The sequence below is a fragment of the Drosophila arizonae genome, chromosome 2, assembly GCF_054131065.1.
Source record: "Drosophila arizonae isolate 15081-1271.41 chromosome 2, UAZ_ARI_1.0, whole genome shotgun sequence".
In the NCBI taxonomy this organism is placed as follows: Eukaryota; Metazoa; Arthropoda; class Insecta; order Diptera; family Drosophilidae; genus Drosophila; species Drosophila arizonae.
Window position 1 is genome coordinate 14,871,640 of NC_142922.1, and position 17,884 is coordinate 14,889,523.

The 17,884-nt window shown below is 43.3% G+C and overlaps 4 protein-coding genes across 4 annotated transcripts; 3 read left to right on the plus strand and 1 right to left on the minus strand.

Annotated features, from left to right (window-relative positions):
• Positions 1–5,428: 5,428 nt before the first annotated feature.
• On the plus strand, positions 5,429–7,402 carry LOC149270367 (UDP-glycosyltransferase UGT5-like). Its single transcript, XM_089463151.1, has 2 exons — positions 5,429–5,727; positions 5,859–7,402. The coding sequence occupies exons 1-2, from the start codon at positions 5,490–5,492 to the stop codon at positions 7,175–7,177; spliced, it is 1,557 nt and encodes a 518-aa protein (XP_089319277.1). The 5' UTR covers positions 5,429–5,489; the 3' UTR covers positions 7,178–7,402.
• Positions 7,403–8,174: 772 nt separating this feature from the next.
• LOC108620445 (UDP-glycosyltransferase UGT5-like) lies at positions 8,175–10,643 on the plus strand. Its single transcript, XM_089463144.1, has 4 exons — positions 8,175–8,597; positions 8,996–9,067; positions 9,134–9,321; positions 9,384–10,643. The coding sequence occupies exons 1-4, from the start codon at positions 8,345–8,347 to the stop codon at positions 10,449–10,451; spliced, it is 1,581 nt and encodes a 526-aa protein (XP_089319270.1). The 5' UTR covers positions 8,175–8,344; the 3' UTR covers positions 10,452–10,643.
• A 2,310-nt stretch (positions 10,644–12,953) lies between these two features.
• On the plus strand, positions 12,954–14,907 carry LOC149270368 (juvenile hormone esterase). Its single transcript, XM_089463142.1, has 4 exons — positions 12,954–14,006; positions 14,058–14,381; positions 14,440–14,572; positions 14,628–14,907. Exons 1-4 carry the CDS (start codon positions 12,992–12,994, stop codon positions 14,797–14,799), a joined length of 1,644 nt encoding a protein of 547 aa, XP_089319268.1. The 5' UTR covers positions 12,954–12,991; the 3' UTR covers positions 14,800–14,907.
• A 1,018-nt stretch (positions 14,908–15,925) lies between these two features.
• Positions 15,926–17,808, minus strand: LOC149270369 (UDP-glycosyltransferase UGT5-like). The gene is made up of 2 exons (XM_089463150.1): positions 17,445–17,808; positions 15,926–17,380 (listed from the first exon to the last, which is right to left on the minus strand). Exons 1-2 carry the CDS (start codon positions 17,686–17,688, stop codon positions 16,062–16,064), a joined length of 1,563 nt encoding a protein of 520 aa, XP_089319276.1. The 5' UTR covers positions 17,689–17,808; the 3' UTR covers positions 15,926–16,061.
• Positions 17,809–17,884: the final 76 nt, after the last annotated feature.

Below are 17,884 nucleotides of genomic sequence, written 5' to 3' on the forward strand. Positions count from 1 at the left end.
CCTGCCCCTGCAGTCTGTGTCTGCGGTTTTGTTGTTGCTGGCATACGTGCGATAGCTGGCGGCGGCTCGTTATCGTCATTATCATGGCCAGCATTAATGTTGATGCGCTTTAATTGGCAATTCAGTTGATGCAAGTCGCCGACCCGGGCACAAGTCAAAGCATCCAGCTACAGCAGCGCCACCAGCTCCACATCCTGCACAGCCAATAGCCCGACAAGTGCACGCTCCCATAGCCAACGAGCGTAAATTTTATAATTTCATTATAAATGCCCGTTACGCTCAACAGGCAATCAGTGCATGCATTTATTATAGCTGGCAACGCTGTAGTCGCCGTCATTTCTTAAATGCCGCTCAAAGTCTAAGCAAGCCCAAGTGTCCCTTATCTAACGAATCAATCCACATTCACAAGTGGAATAGGAAACATAATATGATAAGTGGGAAGGGTGAAAAGTGCAGGAATCGGGCTAACAGAGGAGCTGGGGACTAAGAAGTCATGAAGTAGCTCTCAAACAGCCCAGCCTGTTTTATATTTAGCATTCGACTGAAAATAGTTAGAGGGTCAGTCAACAACTCATTCCCACTTTGTATGCTCATTTACAGAAGTATAACCAGTATATCGGTTATGTTCAATGGCTAGCGGCAAGGGCTATATATGTATTGCGAGCATGAAAAATAGGATATACAATGCCTTGGAGTGCTCTATGTTTATACACTTATTCAAATAAAACAGGCAATGATATATGATATTTCTTTCTCATATTATTTGATTTGATAAAATAATTTTTATTTTTACCACAATTGTAAGAACTTAATTTAAAATTCATTTAATATTGATTATAATTATATATGTATAAATATGTATGTATAAATGAAATTTTGCTGTATTGCAATGAGATCAGTTTTCTTATATCAATGTTATACACATTGTTTCTAGTAACATTTCATATAATTCTAATCGATCCAACTGTGTATAATAAGTATTATTTTATATTCTTTATCCATTTCCCAAAGATCAAATCGGGGTTTACTCAATCTGTAAGAATGTATATATTATATATACTTTATGTATTGCATGAATATATTACAGATTCCAGTCCCAATGTTATCACTTCGCAATGCTCAGGCAGTCACCCAATCTTTATTATTTATTCGGTTATTTTCAGATTTATTTGCATGGCTTAATTGCAAAACTCTTTGACTTTAAAAATTTCAATTTCAATTGTACTTTGATAACATTGACATTTGTAATTCTCGTTTCGATACGCATCACTTGTCGGCCCAAAAATAGATGCTAATTTAAATGGAAGCCGTTATTATGTGGCCCTATTCGTAAACGTCGGCTTGCGATGCCCGCAAATATTGTTATTGGTATTGTTATGGCTGAAAGCTATCAGCCCTAAGCAGAACGCGTGCCCGCTGATTGATTTCGAAATAGAATGTCAATAAAAACAAGCAGCTGAATTTAAATGTGGACGAGGGCAAAAATAAGAATTTAAATAAGCAGCCAAGCATCAAATTAAACAGAATCACGGACCCATTGAAATATGCACACATGCTCAATGCTGCGAGGTGCAAAAAACCGAAATGGAGGAAATGAAATGCCAAACAGACAAAGTTTCCGTTTCCTCATACCTAGCGCCGTGTGGGTGTGTGTGTGAGTCAGTCTGTTTGTGTGCATTGACATTGAAAAACAGTTGGGTAAAGGGGGAAAATATATATACATACACATATATGAAAATATACATTATTGGAGCTAAAAGTTAGCTATGCACAAAACTTTTCTGATGCTGGGCTCGGAAAGTGAAAAGTAAATTTGCGCAAAAGTGTCTAAAATGCACAGTGAATAATGCTGAGATATTCCTGAGGGCGACTGTTGCTGGGAGGGAGGGGCTAACTGGCAAAAGAATACGAAATGACAAAAAATGCGAAATGAAACGGAAGTTCAAGCTGATTTGTTTGCAAGCAAAGTCAGTGAGTGGCAACGGCAGAGGCAGCGGCAGCGGCAGCGGCAGAGGCAGCCATTTTGGAGCGGAAGCGGAAGCTGCGTTTCAATCGTGCGCCTGATGAAGTTAGCAGCAGCAACAACATTTACAGCCACACCCACTCACACATGTCACACGGCGAGCTTATGAGTGAGCACAAATAAATTTAGCATAACAATACTTAGCAATTTGTACATAAGAAGGCGTCAACAGTGCGTACGCGCATTCCGCTTACCATTTCAACATAATGGCCATAAATTTGGCCAACTTTTCAAAATTGTGCGGCGGCTGGAGAGCAGGCGTTGATTTCCCTCATCGCATTTGAAACGTTTGCCGCAAATCTTAAGCGCATTTCATATTCATTGTGTTGATTCATGGCCAGACACTGCGGTCCTTAATGGCGCAGTAACGTAATTAAAAAAGGCATTGCGGCTACCGGACTTTTTATTTTGGTTTTCGCTGATATATCACACACAGACACAGACACACACACACACACACATTCACATACATACTTTAAAATGACATTTGCAGCTGCACTGTGACAATACCCTCGAACGGGGCGCTGCAGGATTCGCTGCCTGCAGCAGTAGCGTGCGAATTGATTGCGATTGTTGAGTTGATTGGCAGGCGAAATATGCGCAAGCTTGCACACATACATGCACATATAAACATTTACATACAGCTATATGTATGTGTGTGCATGTGTGTGTTTGTGTGTGTGGCATCCCTGCATGCGACACTCACAAACAAAACCGGCGCTTTGTGGTTTTCATTGTTATCCATTTTTTTTTTTTTTTTTTTGTCTGTCTGCAGCTGCTGCCGTTGTTAAATTTTTTCAGCCATTTATTTTAGCTTGTCGTTGAAATTAAGTTCATTTCATCTCTCTCTACATTTTCTTTTTATTTATTTTGGTACTTGTTGAATTTATCTACTTTTTTTGCAGTTGCTCTTGCCACGCACCATTTACAACATTATATGATAAGTTTATGTTAGAGATAAATTTGACTGAAATGTGAAAAAAGAGAATTATCTTTGACTGCATTAAAATATTGAATGTAGCTAAACGCGTAAAAATCTTTATTTGCAATTATTTCGAAACAGTTGCAGAAATCAATTTAGCTCGGCTGACTATGGCTTATGCATATATAATATTTACTTTGAATTAAAAACGCATTAAATATAGGTATTAGCAAAAAAATTGTAATATCAAAGTATATTTAAATTTATATGTATATATGCATATTTGCTTAAATAAATTAAAGATAAATTAACTGTGCAAAAACTCAGAGAAAATAAGTAAAATGTCGAATTTAATTCTCTATACTCGCTCATAGAGTATAAAGCGAGCTTATTGATTTTTTAACAATACGATTTACGCAATTTGCCTACTCACCCGGAGAGAGTTTCCCTTATAGTTATAGTTATAGTTAAATTGCAATTTAGTCCGACTCATTAATTCCACGATGTTTAATCTTCTCTATTCAGATGTGTTTTTACATTATGGACAAGTATTGTGCAGTCTGTAACGCTTGTTTGCAATTCTCTTCTGGTTCTTTACAATTAATAAATTTTATATATATTATTTTATTGCGGAATACCAAGAGGCTGCGAATGCATACAAAATATTGTCAGTACAAATTAAATGTGGCCAATCGGCAGTTGACATATTAAGTTATTGCAATAAATACCGGCTCAAAAAACATGCAAATCAAATTAGTATTGGGCCTTATTGCCAGGGCTTAAAGCTGTTTCATATGCTTATGCAAGTGTGAACAGATATAAGCCAGAATGACACTTTGTTGCTCCCCATTGATTTTTTTTTTTTTTTTTTTTTTTTTTTTATTCAATTATAGTGTTAAAAGCAATAAAGATAGTTTATTTACAATACAAATTTTCTTTAAATAATAAACAAAATATTTTATATTTTGTGCTGCATTCTTCGCTATAAAAACAACTGCTGAGTGAGTAAGAATTTTGAGTGAATGTTAATATGCTTAGTCCAATTCCTATGTGGCTAAATAAAATGGACTCCTTAAGGCAGTACTAATACTAATACATTTAAGAATGTGCATTCCGTTTACATAATCTTGGATTTAATATATTCTACTATATTCATAAGCTCGTCTGCTGTTCAGGCCGCGCACTCCGCACTGCGGATCTCTTGTTGATTTTTCCTAGTGCCTTGCTCATATTTTTGAACGCACTTAAAAATATTAAAATTAATAATAAATGCGGACAAATGAAGTCCGTTTTAGTGCCCGTTTTTGGTGCTATTATACAAATTTGTTGTGTTCATTAGAGGCAAAGTAGCTCCTACCCAAAGCACCTCCAGGGCGCAGTCACACTCTCCATTCCCCGTAGCTGACCCGTCTTCATCTCGTTTTTCTTTTTTTCGATCTCTTTCCATGACTGGGATTTTTATATTGTTCGGTCATTTGTGCATTTGGCGTTTGTTTTTTTCGCATTCTGTTTGGCATTTTAGCTCTCATTCACTTCGTTGTTCTGCCAAATTAAATTTTATTTAACTGTTATGCAGGAAATTGGTTGCGATTTTCATAGGATCTTTCTGCTTCAGTGTTTCAGGCAGACACATGGATAGGAATTGCCGCTAATTTATTTTTAAATTATTTAACAATTTTGAACTGGCAGCCACTGCTGGCGCCAACTCGGCAAGCGGAATATTTGTACGGCTGCCAGAACAATCTAATTAGATCCTGCCACGAGCTGAAGCTTGAGTCGGACAAAGGCAGAGGCAAACGCAGACGCCGATTCTGATGCTGATGCTGATGCGGATGCTGACGATGATGCCAATGCCGATTTGCTTTATGCCACTTGCCTTGGCAACAGTTGTCGTTTATGGATGCCAAAAAGAGAATTTTGGCAGGCCAAGCAGCCATCCAGCCCGAGAAAGGGGAGACAAATGGCTTAGCTGGGCACGAGAAGTGGGCGTAGACTCTTTGACTTCCCTGAAAATTGGCTTCAGCAAAATGCGACTCTTGGCTAATAGTTATTGCCTCTATGCATAATTGTCCAAAACACATAAATTTAGTTGTTTACGATGATTATGCAGAGCTAAAGCGGAATCTTAATAATTACATTCAAAGTTTTAAGCCAAGATATGCGAAAAGCTTAAAAATAAATTAGTTAAGTAAATGCAGACAAAATCAAGCATTTGAATAAATATAAATAAATAATAAGTAAGTCTTACTTGCCTTACAGGGTGTTTACCTGCACCCTGAACGATCCAACTCCACCGATTACCCTATATTATATAATGAATTCAACAAAGAGCAACAAAACATCAACACAGAAACTTTTCAAATGGAAGAAGAGAGACTTTTGAGTGTGGCGACTCTCTCATTTTGCCCAATTGTCTATTGTCTGATAATAAATTATCAGACATAACAAAAGGGCAGTCGGAATTATAATAAACGACGCACAGGTCGAAACTTGTTTAGTGCTCAGCTGAAGCTCAAGAGCTAGACATATCAAATATAACATAAAATGCGGCTGCTTCGACTGTTGTTGCTGCTCTTGGCCAGCTTGAGTCAGGCGTGGGCCTACTCCTATCTGGTGATAGCCAATACGGCGGCCAAGTCGCACTTCTATGTGGGCCAGGCGTTGGCCAAGGGCCTGGTTGGTGCGGGGCATGAGGTCACGATGGTCTCGCCATTTCCGCAAAAGAAGCCTCTCAAGAATTTCGTCGATGTGGCCACGCCGAGCGTAATAACAGCCATGGAAGGTAGCTATCACCGGATTACGCCTTTGTTATCAATTGTTAGCAACGCGATAATTATGAGCCCGCAAAACGGGGAATTGTGAAATTTTGTAATTTGTACTCAATAGAAAATTAATTTTCTGCTTCTCTTTCAGTACACAAAGCCAGAATATTCGATGTTGTTAAAATACCTATTGTGTTCCGCGTCCCTTTAATGCACGCAATGGGCCTCAAGCTAACCCGAACTCTGCTCTCTGAGCCTGCGGTGCAGACGCTGCTCGCAGAGAATCGGACCTTCGACGCGGTGCTCTGCGAAGTCTTCATGAACGACGCGCACTACGGCTTTGCGGAGCACTTCCAGGCGCCGCTGATAGCATTTAGCTCCTTTGGCGCCTCCTCCTGGAGCAATCCGCTGGTTGGCACGCCATCGCCGCCTTCCTATGTGCCGCACTTTCTGCTCCAGTTCAGCGATCACATGAGCTTTTTCGAGCGTGCTCAAAACCTCATCTTCACGGCCTTTGAGTACATTTACCATACGTTTTTCTATTTGCCTCAGCAGGAGCAGATCTATAGAGAATTCTTTCCCCGCAACAAACAGAGCTTCGATGAAATGCGCAGAAACACGGCGTTGGTGCTGCTCAACAATCACATTTCTCTCGGATTTCCCCGACCCTACTCGCCCAACATGATCGAAGTGGGCGGCATGCACATCAATCGCAAGCGCCAGCCCCTGCCCCAGGACATTGAGGACTTCATCAAGGGCGCCAAGCATGGCGTCATCTACTTCTCGATGGGCTCGAATCTGAAGAGCAAAGACCTGCCACCGGAAAAACGTCAGGCCATAATAGAAACCTTTGGCAAGCTGAAGCAGCGCGTGCTGTGGAAATTCGAAGAGCCCAATTTGGTTGGGAAACCCGCGAATGTCTTTATCTCCGACTGGTTCCCGCAGGACGACATATTGGCGCACGAGAATGTTATCCTGTTTATCACCCATGGCGGTCTGCTCAGCACCACGGAATCCATTTATCACGGCAAGCCTTTTGTGGGCATTCCCATCTTCGGCGATCAGTTTGTCAATATGGCGCGTGCCGAGCAGTTGGGCTACGGCGTTACAGTCGCCTTCGACAAGCTGACTGCTGAGACGTTCCATAATGCCATTAAACAAATACTCACCGACCCACGCTACGCCCAGCAGATGCGCGAGATGTCCGCCCGATTCAGGGATCAGCATGAAACGCCACTCGAACGGGCTGTCTACTGGGTGGAGCATGTGACAAGGCAGAAGGGCGCCAAGTACCTAAGAAGCGCTTCACAGGACTTGAACTTTATACAATACCATAATTTGGATGTCTTCGCCATGATAGTGGGTGGATTGATCTCTATTACGTTTGCTGTTACATATATATTGGCAATAGTCGTCAGGTTCATACGTAGAACACTTCAAGGCAAGTCCAGGAAAGTGAAAGAAAATTAGCTTTAACAACGAATTGAAGAACTAATCTTTCGATATGATGGATGTGATGATTTGTATATGAAAAAGAACCAAACTAATGTCCATTTTATGATCAAAAAATAGATTTAAAATAAAAAATAGAAAACAATATATGTACATATGTATGTACTATTTTAAACTACCAAAACTTATTCAAGTATTGTAAAATATTTTGATCTATTCAGAATTAAACTACTCAGAAATGTGTGTGGCTTTATTATTTATTTTATACATTTATATGTACATATGTACATGGATGTATATTTGCATGCATGCATTCGGAACGATATGATGTCAATACGCCAAACACTTGTGCATGCAAAATGCGTTCGCATTTGAATATAAGAATTACGCTCTTATCGAAAAGCAAACGCAAAAACGATTGAAGCTGAGAGCGAGAGCGAGAGAGCGAAGAGAACTTGTAACTGATTGTGCTTTACAGGTGCACATGTATGTGTGTATACACGTATATGTAAGGCGCACGAAAAAAATAAAAGTTATTTCACAACAAAGAATTTCGTTAACTGAATTTTGTTGGTATCAATTAAAATGATCAGGCAAGTAGAAGTGATTTGTTATTCGAGTCGATTTGTTTGGCTTAACTCACACGTTCGACCGGCTTCGCGACTCGCGACTCTTTGTGTTACGAATAACAGAGCAGATAAAAGAAAACAACAACAAACTGAGAGAGAGCAAAACCACTCGCTCAGCATGACAAGCAGGCAGTCGAATACACTACAGTCATGCTTGAGTGCCGATTCCATATCAGTAGCTCTTCCTGGGTTGTGATTAGACTCTAAAACGCTCGATAGCAGTTGCGCTGCGTTCGAGTCATGCTGACTCAGTGAATCAAAGTGATCGGCAGAGCTTTAGCTGCTGAAGCAGAGTGTAGCGTATTCCAGCTGTCGCTGTGACTGAGAGACTCTGTGACTCTGAAACTCAACAGAACGAGAGACTCTTTATTTACCGAAATATTCTGAGAATTGCGTTAGTTTTCGTCGAGTTAGCAACGCGTGTGGGTCGCGTTTGGCGTCGATCGTGTATAGCAAGCAAGCCGGTGCTCAATGTGCATTTCACAACGCAATCATTAAATGCAACTATTAGTATTTGTTTAGCTATATATTGTCATTAAGAACAGTAACTATCGGAATGTCCCCCTCGGACCGCAGAACCTGTTTCACTGGCCTCGCTCTAATATGCCTGCTGAGCAGCGCGACGGCCTACAATTACCTCCTGGTGCTGCCCACCATCGCACGCTCGCACTACAATGTGGGCTCGGCGCTGGCCAAGGGCCTGGCGGCCGCTGGTCACCAAGTGACACTCGTCTCGCCCTTTCCCCTAAAGACGCCCATCACGAATATAAACGATTTGCCAGTGCCGAACATATTAAAAGCGATGAGCGGTAAGTAACTCTCCAGCGTATCGATCAGCACTCGTAATCTTCTAAACAAATTGAAATAATACACTTTAACGTGCTGTTAATTAAATACCAAGTGTTATATGCAGTTGCGTAGGCAGCAATGGGATCTGGTAAACAATGTAATACTCCTGTATATTTCATATAGACAAATATAGAGTATTAACAACATTCAATTATAAAACAAAATTTGCGAAGAAAGTCTGATGTACTTAAAAGAATCATTAGCATACAGAAAATATTCCCTGCGATGCACTATGAGAGACCCATGATCGCTTTTATAAATAGAATATATAAATATAACATTAACAACTTGATATACATATATACAAAATCACCAATTATAAGCGACCAGAACTTATTTAACTTATCTCACTTTCCAGGCGATTTAGACAGCCTCCTTACAAAGTCGGAAAAGCCGATAATACAACAGATTATTGGATTCTATGCCATGGGTAAGATAACAGCTTTCAAATATATTAAATATAGTTATATTTATATATGTATGTATGTATATACAGGTCTACGCATAACAGAAGCATTGCTAAAGGAACCGAAAATCCAGCAGCTGCGCAAATCCAATCAGACCTTCGACGCTGTCATCAGCGAGGTGTTCCTCAATGAGGCTCATTTTGGCTTGGCCGAGCATTTCAAGGCGCCGCTCATTGGACTTGGCACCTTCGGTGCCATTAGCTGGAACACCGATCTGGTAGGTAGTCAAGCATTTGGGTGCCTGAGTAAATCCAGCTCACGGTTAATCTGCTCTAACAGGTTGGCTCTCCTTCGCCGCCCTCCTATGTGCCGCACGCGCTGCTCAAGTTCTCCGATCATATGTCGCTGGTCGAGCGCGTCATCAACTTTGCCTTCATCAACTACGAATATCTCTTCATGACGCTGTACTATTTGCCGCAGCAGGAGGCGCTCTATGCCAAGTACTTCCCCGATAACAAGCAGAACTTCTACGAGATGCGCAAGAACACGGCGCTGGTGCTGCTCAACCAGCACGTCTCACTAAGCTTTCCCCGCCCCTACTCGCCCAACATGATCGAAGTGGGCGGCATGCACATCAATCGCAAGCGCCAGCCCCTGCCCCAGGACATTGAGGACTTCATCAAGGGCGCCAAGCATGGCGTCATCTACTTTTCGATGGGCTCGAATCTGAAGAGCAAAGACCTGCCACCGGAAAAACGTCAGGCCATAATAGAAACCTTTGGCAAGCTGAAGCAGCGCGTGCTGTGGAAATTCGAAGAGCCCAATTTGGTTGGGAAACCCGCGAATGTCTTTATCTCCGACTGGTTCCCGCAGGACGACATATTGGCGCACGAGAATGTCATCCTGTTTATCACCCATGGCGGTCTGCTCAGCACCACGGAATCCATTTATCACGGCAAGCCTTTTGTGGGCATTCCCATCTTCGGCGATCAGTTCCTAAATATGGCGCGGGCGGAACAAAATGGCTATGGCAGGACTGTGCACTATGAGGAGTTGACTGCCGAGCGGCTGTTGGCAGCCATCCAACAGCTTCTGCAAGATCCTCATGCCAAGCAACTGGTCAACGAGATGTCCGCACGCTACAAGGATCAGCCGCAGCTGCCACTGGAGCGCGCCGTCTTCTGGGTGGAGCATGTCAGCAGGCATAAGGGCGCAAGATATCTGCGCAGTGCCTCGCAGGATCTGGACTTCGTGCAGTACCACAATCTGGATGCAATGTTCATACTCTATGGCGGCATTCTGTTTGTCCTCTACTGCCTGATGCTGTTCATACGTCTGGTGTGGCGTGCTCTGCAGCAGTTCTTCATGGGTCGCCAGGCGGCGCAGCCTAAGCAGAAGCGTCACTAAACTGAGCTCATACTTGAGTTTCAGACTCATATTCATGTGCATTGTTAAATTAAAGTTGTATGCGTGCTAGTTGGGGTTAGGAGTTGACGGTGCTACTTTGAGTGCAGCTCATGCAAATTTCAGTCCGTGCTGCGGTTTAGTTTGGCAGTCGGCATCGAAAATGTAAAATAAAATAGAAAACATTTTTATAGAGCTATCGAAGTTTTTATTTTCTGCAGACTCTAATACTCTATACTCTAGGTCCAGTGAATATGAGAGTTTTGGGTGTAAGCGTGACCTTTTTTCTGCAACAAGCGGAGGGGGCGTGGCACACTCAAAGCTCAATTTATTAGAGCTGAGTCCATCTTGTTCGATGTTCAACTGTTCGCCAGTTTGAACTCTGCAATCTTGTACAAACATATTTGTATGTACATAATTATATTTTCATACTGTCCTCCAAGTTAATCACGACTTGATAGCTATTACATAAAGAAAGGGTGTCTGCTAGTCGGCCACTCCCAGCTGGAGCTCTTTTACTCGTTCGCTTTTTGGGCTGTGCGCTTGTGCCTCAATTTTCTTTGTTTCTTTCTTTGGCTAGTTGCACATAGTTAACGCTTCAGTTGTAAAAATGCCCATCAGCGCGTTCAAATTTTTAACAGTGAGCCGAGCAGATGTAGTGCCACGGCCACGCCCACGCCCCCTCCGTTAAAAGTGTCCCGTTCCATGCACAGCGCTCAACGCCCAGTTGTTTGCCGGTCGGGCATGGGCGCCGCTGAGTGCTGGAAGGGGCCGAAGGAGCGAAAGAGCGAAGGGGCGCTGTGGTGCTTACGCTTGGGTCTGCGCTTGTGGGCGCGGTGCGCAAAAGGCGTGTAAAAGTTTTAGCGCAACTTATTGAAACTGTTTTGGGCCATGGCCGTGCTGGAAAATCAACGTCCGCGCCGGAAATGTTGGCGGCTGTAATGGCGACGGCCGCATTAAAACTACAAGGCAAGAAATAAAAAATAAAAAAAAATAATAATATATATGTATATATAGCCGGGAAAATAAAAACAGAAAGAAAATGAAACAGAAAAAAAAAAAAAAGACAAAAACGGCTGGGAAAACTATGGAAAAGTGCCAGCCAAAGAGAGGCAACTGTTGTTGTTGTTCTCTTATTTTCCTTTCATTTTTTCTTTTTATGGAAGCCGTTCTTACTGGGCTTCCTGTTGATGCGCTTAAGCGTTGAGCTCTCCAAATTATAATATTTCAAATATTCATTAACTGCTCAGGCGAGTGTCTAAATAGGCTACTCTGGACTGTATATAAAGGCCGCTTTAGCCTTAGCTCTAGATATAGTCTGATTCAGCTAGTTAGTAGTCTATCCTACATACTTCATATACTTCTTGATACTGTTGACATTATATTCGTAATTTTTTTAATTTATATATATTCATAGATATAAAAAGTGGTATCATTTTAGTTTAAAAAAGAGCGAGTAAAAGAAACAAAAATGATATAATAAAAGCCCAGAGATTTATTATGATTGGCGAATGGATTAGCTTCAGTACAATGGCCCTTGGCTGTAGCGGTATCCAGGGTATTCCCCAGTGTGTCATTCTAACCAAAACACTCTCCACTCTCAGTGCCCATTGATGTAAATATGAAATGAATTTAAAGCGTTACACTTTATTTCAGTCATGACCTCATTTTTATTCATTCTCTCCAATGGAGTAAGAAATGCCTATTTAAAATGTAAATTTCTCCAGAAACATAAGTTTTGTAAAGCATTGCTATAAATCGTTGTATACTATGTAAATGAATTTAATTTGTTCTGTATATTACCAAGAAACAATCAAAAATATACTAGACAATTTTATAAAAAAAAAGAGTAAGAAGGCTCCAGTCGAGACTGCTCGACTGGGAGATACCCTGAACACTCTAAGCTGATATTTTACTCATTCTGCACTGCTTTTATGTACACATGCATACACACGCACGTATAATCACGCTCTCTGCTGACTGCGCAGTTAGCAGCGACTGCGCTTGAGCTGCGCTGCAGTGTGGGCGATATTAAGAGAATTTATTAGTTGAATAATTTCTCTAGTAGTAAGACTATCTTTATGAAACGTTTTTGTAAATTATAGGCGAAGGGGGCGTGGTATCCAAATTTTGTAAATAACAAAATCTTTGTATCGAACAACACAGTAATTCTAAAGTCTCTAGGTCTAAAAGTGTTCAAATTAGGCTGAAAAAACAAAATCAATTTTTCGATTGCCCGTTACATACCATTTCACGAAACCATTATACCCTGATTTCCCATTTTCAATGGGTTCAGGGTGTACAATTAAAATAAAACTACTGTACTATAAATATTTCGTACGTGTACAGCTGAGACGTAGTGTAAATCTCAGATTCTTATTCGCCTATTTTGGATCACATATAGAGTGACAGATGGGAAAAAACCAAACAGGCAGCTATATATTTATATATGTACATATGTGTATATACATACATATATATTGTACACCATATAAAAGCCTGCACTTTATTCCCATCAGTATCAGTCGACAATAAGCCGCAAGATGTTCAGCTTCGTGGTGTTCGTTGGGCTGCTTTGCAGTGTTGCTGTGCTGGGCGTTGAGGTTGACTTGGAGCTGGGCCGCATACGTGGAGTTAATCTGACATCGAGGCTGGGCGTGCAGTTCCATGCTTTTCGCGGCATACGCTACGCTGAGCCACCGCTGGGTGAGCTGCGCTTCAGAAATCCACGGCCCGTGAAGCCCTGGGCACCAGCGACCTTTGATGCCAGCCAGGACGGGCCCATGTGCCCGCAGCCGTGGGGAAATATGACGGACGTGTCCGAGGACTGTCTGCGCTTGAATGTGTATTCAAAGAATCTGAGTCCAACTGCTCGTCGGCCAGTCATAGTGTTTCTGCATCCCGGCGGCTTCTATGTCTTCTCCGGGCAGAGCAAGTACTTGGCCGGTCCGGCGCACTTCATGGATCGCGACTGTGTGCTCGTCTCGCTGAACTACCGGCTGGGCAGCCTGGGCTTCCTGGCCACTGGCAGTGCCGATGCCCCCGGCAATGCTGGACTCAAGGATCAGGTACTGGCCCTTCGCTGGATTCAGAAGTACATCCATCTGTTCGGCGGCGATCCGGGCTCAGTGACGCTCCTGGGCTACAGTGCGGGCAGCCTGAGCATTGGCCTGCACATGTTGTCTCCGATGTCCCGGGGCCTGTTCCATCGGGGAATATGCATGAGCGCCTCGCCGTATGGCCAGTGGGAGTACCACACATCAGGTCTGATGCTCGCGCAGCGCCAGGCACGCCTGCTCAAATGCCCGGAGCTACCAGTGGAAGATTTGGTCGCCTGTCTGCGCCGCAAGCCCATGCTGGACTTTGTGAGCTCCTACAACGGCATGTTCGAAATTGGCTGGCACCCTGTGCTAAATTGGCTGCCGGTTATCGAGCAGGACTTTGGCCAGGAGCGTTTTCTGCTCGAGCATCCGTACAAAACGGCTCTTAGCGGAAAGTTCTACAAGGTCCCCCTCATCACAGGCATCACTGAGTTTGAGTTTCTCTCGGCCGCCTTCTGTGAGTTGACATGTCGCATGAGTTATCCATTCTAATGGCTTTCGCTTATAGATGATCTGCGCAACGATAGCATACGTCAGAAGCTGAACGATAACTGGGAACATTTTGCTCCGATTGTGCTGCTCTATGAGCAGAACACGACTCACTCGCGGGAGGCCAGCGCTGTGCTACGAAGGGAATATTTGGGAAATGGGAATATCCAGAATCCCACATCTCTCCAAGGTCTGGGCAGGGCCTATAGCGATGCACTCATAGGGCTCGAGTACCATCGCTTTATGAGTCTAATGGCTCCGCACACACCAGTCTTCAGGTACTTCTTCCGCTACAAAGGGCGCTACAGCTTCCTGATGCATCCGGACACCAATCAAACCTTTGGTGCATATTACTTCCTAATCAAATGTGCGGCCAGGGCTAATTAGTTATTTTTTTTCAGGCGCTGTGCATCATGATGAGCTCTTGTATCTGTTCCAAGTGCCGCTTATAGCTCCAGCGTTCAAAGAGAGCGACCCAGAGAACTTGCTGATCGAGCGGCTGACGCGCCTGTGGGTAGAGTTTGCCAGAAAGGGGTAGGTATATAAGGCATCAGATCAAGCGCAAAATGCTAATCTTTGGTTTATCCAGCGATCCCAACAGTGCGACGGACGAATACTTACGCCACCTACAGTGGCCCCAATACAATTGCCAAAATCAGGCGTATTTGGAAATCGATACGAATCTAACGCCAAAGACTGGCAATATTTATGAAGAGCGTTACAAAATCTGGGATCAGCTATTTCCCTATCCCAGCTTCTAAATAATTATAAAAAAAAATATAAATATATATTTCTATATATTTATGTAACTTTATATAAATATGTACATGAACAAGCATATAAATATAAATTTATGATTTGCATATTAAGCTGTAACGATATATTTGATAATAATGATAAATGTATCATAGCTGGCAAAACACTCCCAGGCTCTTAAGAAAATATCTTGCAATTTACTATACCAGCAAATCGTTGAGCTCCCGTTGACACCTCTCACCGCATTTGGAAAACTGTTGTGAAAACAAACAAACCTGCCTCGGCGTGCAAATGGATATGCAAATGGGGCTCTCAATCGCCAGGCAAACAACGAGCTGACTGCGAGAGAAGTCATGGATTCGACTGATTTGCTGCTGGCACATATTTTACAGAGCTTATAAACGGATGGAATGGAATGGATAAATATTCTTTTGCAATGGGAAAGTGGAGAATGGAAAAAATAATTTTTTATATTTTTCTTTATAGCTGAAGCTATTTTTGGTATATGTAAGGAAAAAACTTTTAAATCAGATGAATTAGCTCATTAAATTTTCAAAATTTCCTATTCATGCTATTTTCCGCACGGTATTTGTAAAACTGATTTCAGCGCACGTCCAGCAGCAGCACAATTGATGATAATCGTGCACTCATTAAAGGCTTCGCAACCGCAGCGCAGGACACCAGGCAGTTTGCAGCGAATGCGTCTCACGGGATTTTTAAAGGCATTCAACGGCAGCTTTAATTCGATGAAATCATTTACATTTGCATGCCAACAATGGCAGCTGCAGCTTTTTATGCAAAATGTCTGTGCTAATAACAGCTACAACTACATCGACAACAACATCAGCAACAACAACAACAACAACAGAAACCAATTGCATATACAGCTCATGAATTTTTGATTACACATTTGGCGCTGCGGCTAAAAATAAGCGACGCACATATAACGGAAGTTGCGCTGCAATTTAATATTACGCATACGCCGCGTATGCTGCAGCTGATTGGACGGCGGTTAATGCATATTTCTGGGTTACCCACACCATAATGAACTGCATGGTAATGAAGCGATATTTATAAGCGACCGCGCATAGCAGCTGACCAATGCCACACCCATATATATATATACGTATATTATATACCCATATAATCCAATTATATTTTGGCAACTTTAAATAAAGATTGAACATTGAGCAGGCATAAATTACATAAAATGCAATCTATGGCGCCTGCTCCTAGCTACAATTGATCTAATGTGCTTACAAAGCTCCTACTGATTTTTCAATTTCTGTTTTCCTGCACCCCCTCGACTGCACAGCAGCCTCTGCAACAGATAAAATATTATCACTAGTATCAACACGGCCACGGCCAAGAAGAGGCCGACTACATCCAGACTGTGATAGGCCACAAAGCTCAGGTCCTGGGCAGCGATGCGCATGTGTGGAGCGCCCTTGTGCCGCAGCACGTACTCCGTCCACCAGATGGCCGTCTCCTGCGGACTCATGGGCTGATCCCGGTAACGAGCCGACATTAGCTTTGCTGTCTCGCTGAATTTCGGTTCATAGATCAAACGTTTTATGGTTTGGACAAACTCTGCGCCTGTCATCTGCTTATGGTCGAGAGCCAGCCCGAAGCCAGCCTGTTTGGCGCGCTCGACGTTCAGAAACTGATCGTAGAAGAAGGGCAGCCCCAGCACCGGCTTGCCATGATGAATGCTCTCGATGGTGCTCAGCAGGCCGCCGTGTGTGATGAATAGTTTCACATTGGGGTGCGCCAGGATGTCCGGCTGGGGGAACCATTTGCTGATAAACACATTCGGCGGCTTATTCGGCAGCTGCTCGTCCTCGAACTTCCAGAGCACACGCTGCGGTAGACTTGCCAAGGCCTGCAGCAGCATCTGCTTGCGCTCCTCTGGCAGATCCTTGCTCTTTATGTTCGAGCCGAGTGAAAAGTATATAACACCTGTCGAGCCGGCGCCTTGAATGAACTCCTCCATCTCCTTGGGCAAGGGCGCCGGTTTGTGTGCAATATGCAGGCCCCCAACCTCGATCATGTTGGGCACATACGGCCGGGGGAAGCTCAGCGAGAAGTGTTGATTGAGCAGCACCAGCGAGAAGTTCTTGCTCAGTTCCACCAAGGGCTTCTTATGGGCAATATGTGGAAAGTATTGTTCGTAGAGCTTCTCCTGCAGCGGCACATAGACCAGTTTCCAGTTCAGCCAGGCTATGGCCGTCTCGACAAAGTTGTGCACTCGCTCCCAATAGGTCATGTGATCGGTCAGTCCGACCGTAACGAGCGGTATATAGGAAATCGGCGAAGTATTGCCCACCAGCTCATCGATGTTCCAGTCCGTGCCGAATGTGGAGATGCCAATGATCGGCGCATTGAAGTGCGCTGCGAAGCCATAGAGCGCATCGGTGCGCAAGGCTTCCACAATGATCAAGTCGAACTGAGCTTTGCCCGGCTGGAGCAGCTCCTGCTGCACCTTCGCATTCTGCAGCACTGTTTTGGTGACGCTCAGAAAGAAGTCGTTTACGAAACTGTTCTCCTCCCAAGAATTCCTAATGATCTCAAGATCAGCAATGATCTCTGTAATGATCAGAAAAGAGACCGATTCAAAAATCCATTCGATCTACATGGATGACAGACGTACCTTCGTAGGACTGAAACACTTCAGGAACTACAATGTCATGGAAGTTTTCCACAGGCTTCTTTTGGGGAAAGGCGTTCACCGATGTTACCTGATGGCCGCGAGCCGCGAGGCCCTTCAGATAGGGCACTACATTAATGTATTGCGAGGGTCCCGGAAAGGGAAATATTGCCAGTATCCGCGCACCCTCAAGGAGCTGTGGCAGTACGCAGAATAACAGCGAAATTAACAGTCGGAAAATTGGCATCTCGTAGGCCGTGCGACTGGGCACAATGCTAGTGTGTAACTGAACTACTGAGATGCGGTGGTCTCCATCGAAAGCATTGTTCAGCTCAGATTAGAGTGATGGACGTGCATGCGATAACAGCCTTTACAGCGGCGATTACAATCATTTATATGAGCACCGCAGCATGCCGCCACACCCAACCTCACCTAGATCGCCG

Excerpts from the sequence above, each read along its gene's own strand:
- LOC108620445 (XM_089463144.1), top strand. The coding sequence starts at position 8,345 with ATGTCCCCCTCGGACCGCAGAACCTGTTTCACTGGCCTCGCTCTAATA. Across the intron at positions 8,598-8,995 it reads CATATTAAAAGCGATGAGCG|GCGATTTAGACAGCCTCCTT; the intron begins GTAAGTAACTCT and ends CTCACTTTCCAG. Across the intron at positions 9,068-9,133 it reads TATTGGATTCTATGCCATGG|GTCTACGCATAACAGAAGCA; the intron begins GTAAGATAACAG and ends ATGTATATACAG.
- LOC149270367 (XM_089463151.1), top strand. The coding sequence starts at position 5,490 with ATGCGGCTGCTTCGACTGTTGTTGCTGCTCTTGGCCAGCTTGAGTCAG. Across the intron at positions 5,728-5,858 it reads CGTAATAACAGCCATGGAAG|TACACAAAGCCAGAATATTC; the intron begins GTAGCTATCACC and ends CTTCTCTTTCAG.
- LOC149270369 (XM_089463150.1), bottom strand. The coding sequence starts at position 17,688 with ATGCCAATTTTCCGACTGTTAATTTCGCTGTTATTCTGCGTACTGCCA. Across the intron at positions 17,381-17,444 it reads AGTGTTTCAGTCCTACGAAG|AGATCATTGCTGATCTTGAG; the intron begins GTACGTCTGTCA and ends TGATCATTACAG.
- LOC149270368 (XM_089463142.1), top strand. The coding sequence starts at position 12,992 with ATGTTCAGCTTCGTGGTGTTCGTTGGGCTGCTTTGCAGTGTTGCTGTG. Across the intron at positions 14,007-14,057 it reads GTTTCTCTCGGCCGCCTTCT|ATGATCTGCGCAACGATAGC; the intron begins GTGAGTTGACAT and ends TTTCGCTTATAG. Across the intron at positions 14,382-14,439 it reads GGACACCAATCAAACCTTTG|GCGCTGTGCATCATGATGAG; the intron begins GTGCATATTACT and ends ATTTTTTTTCAG.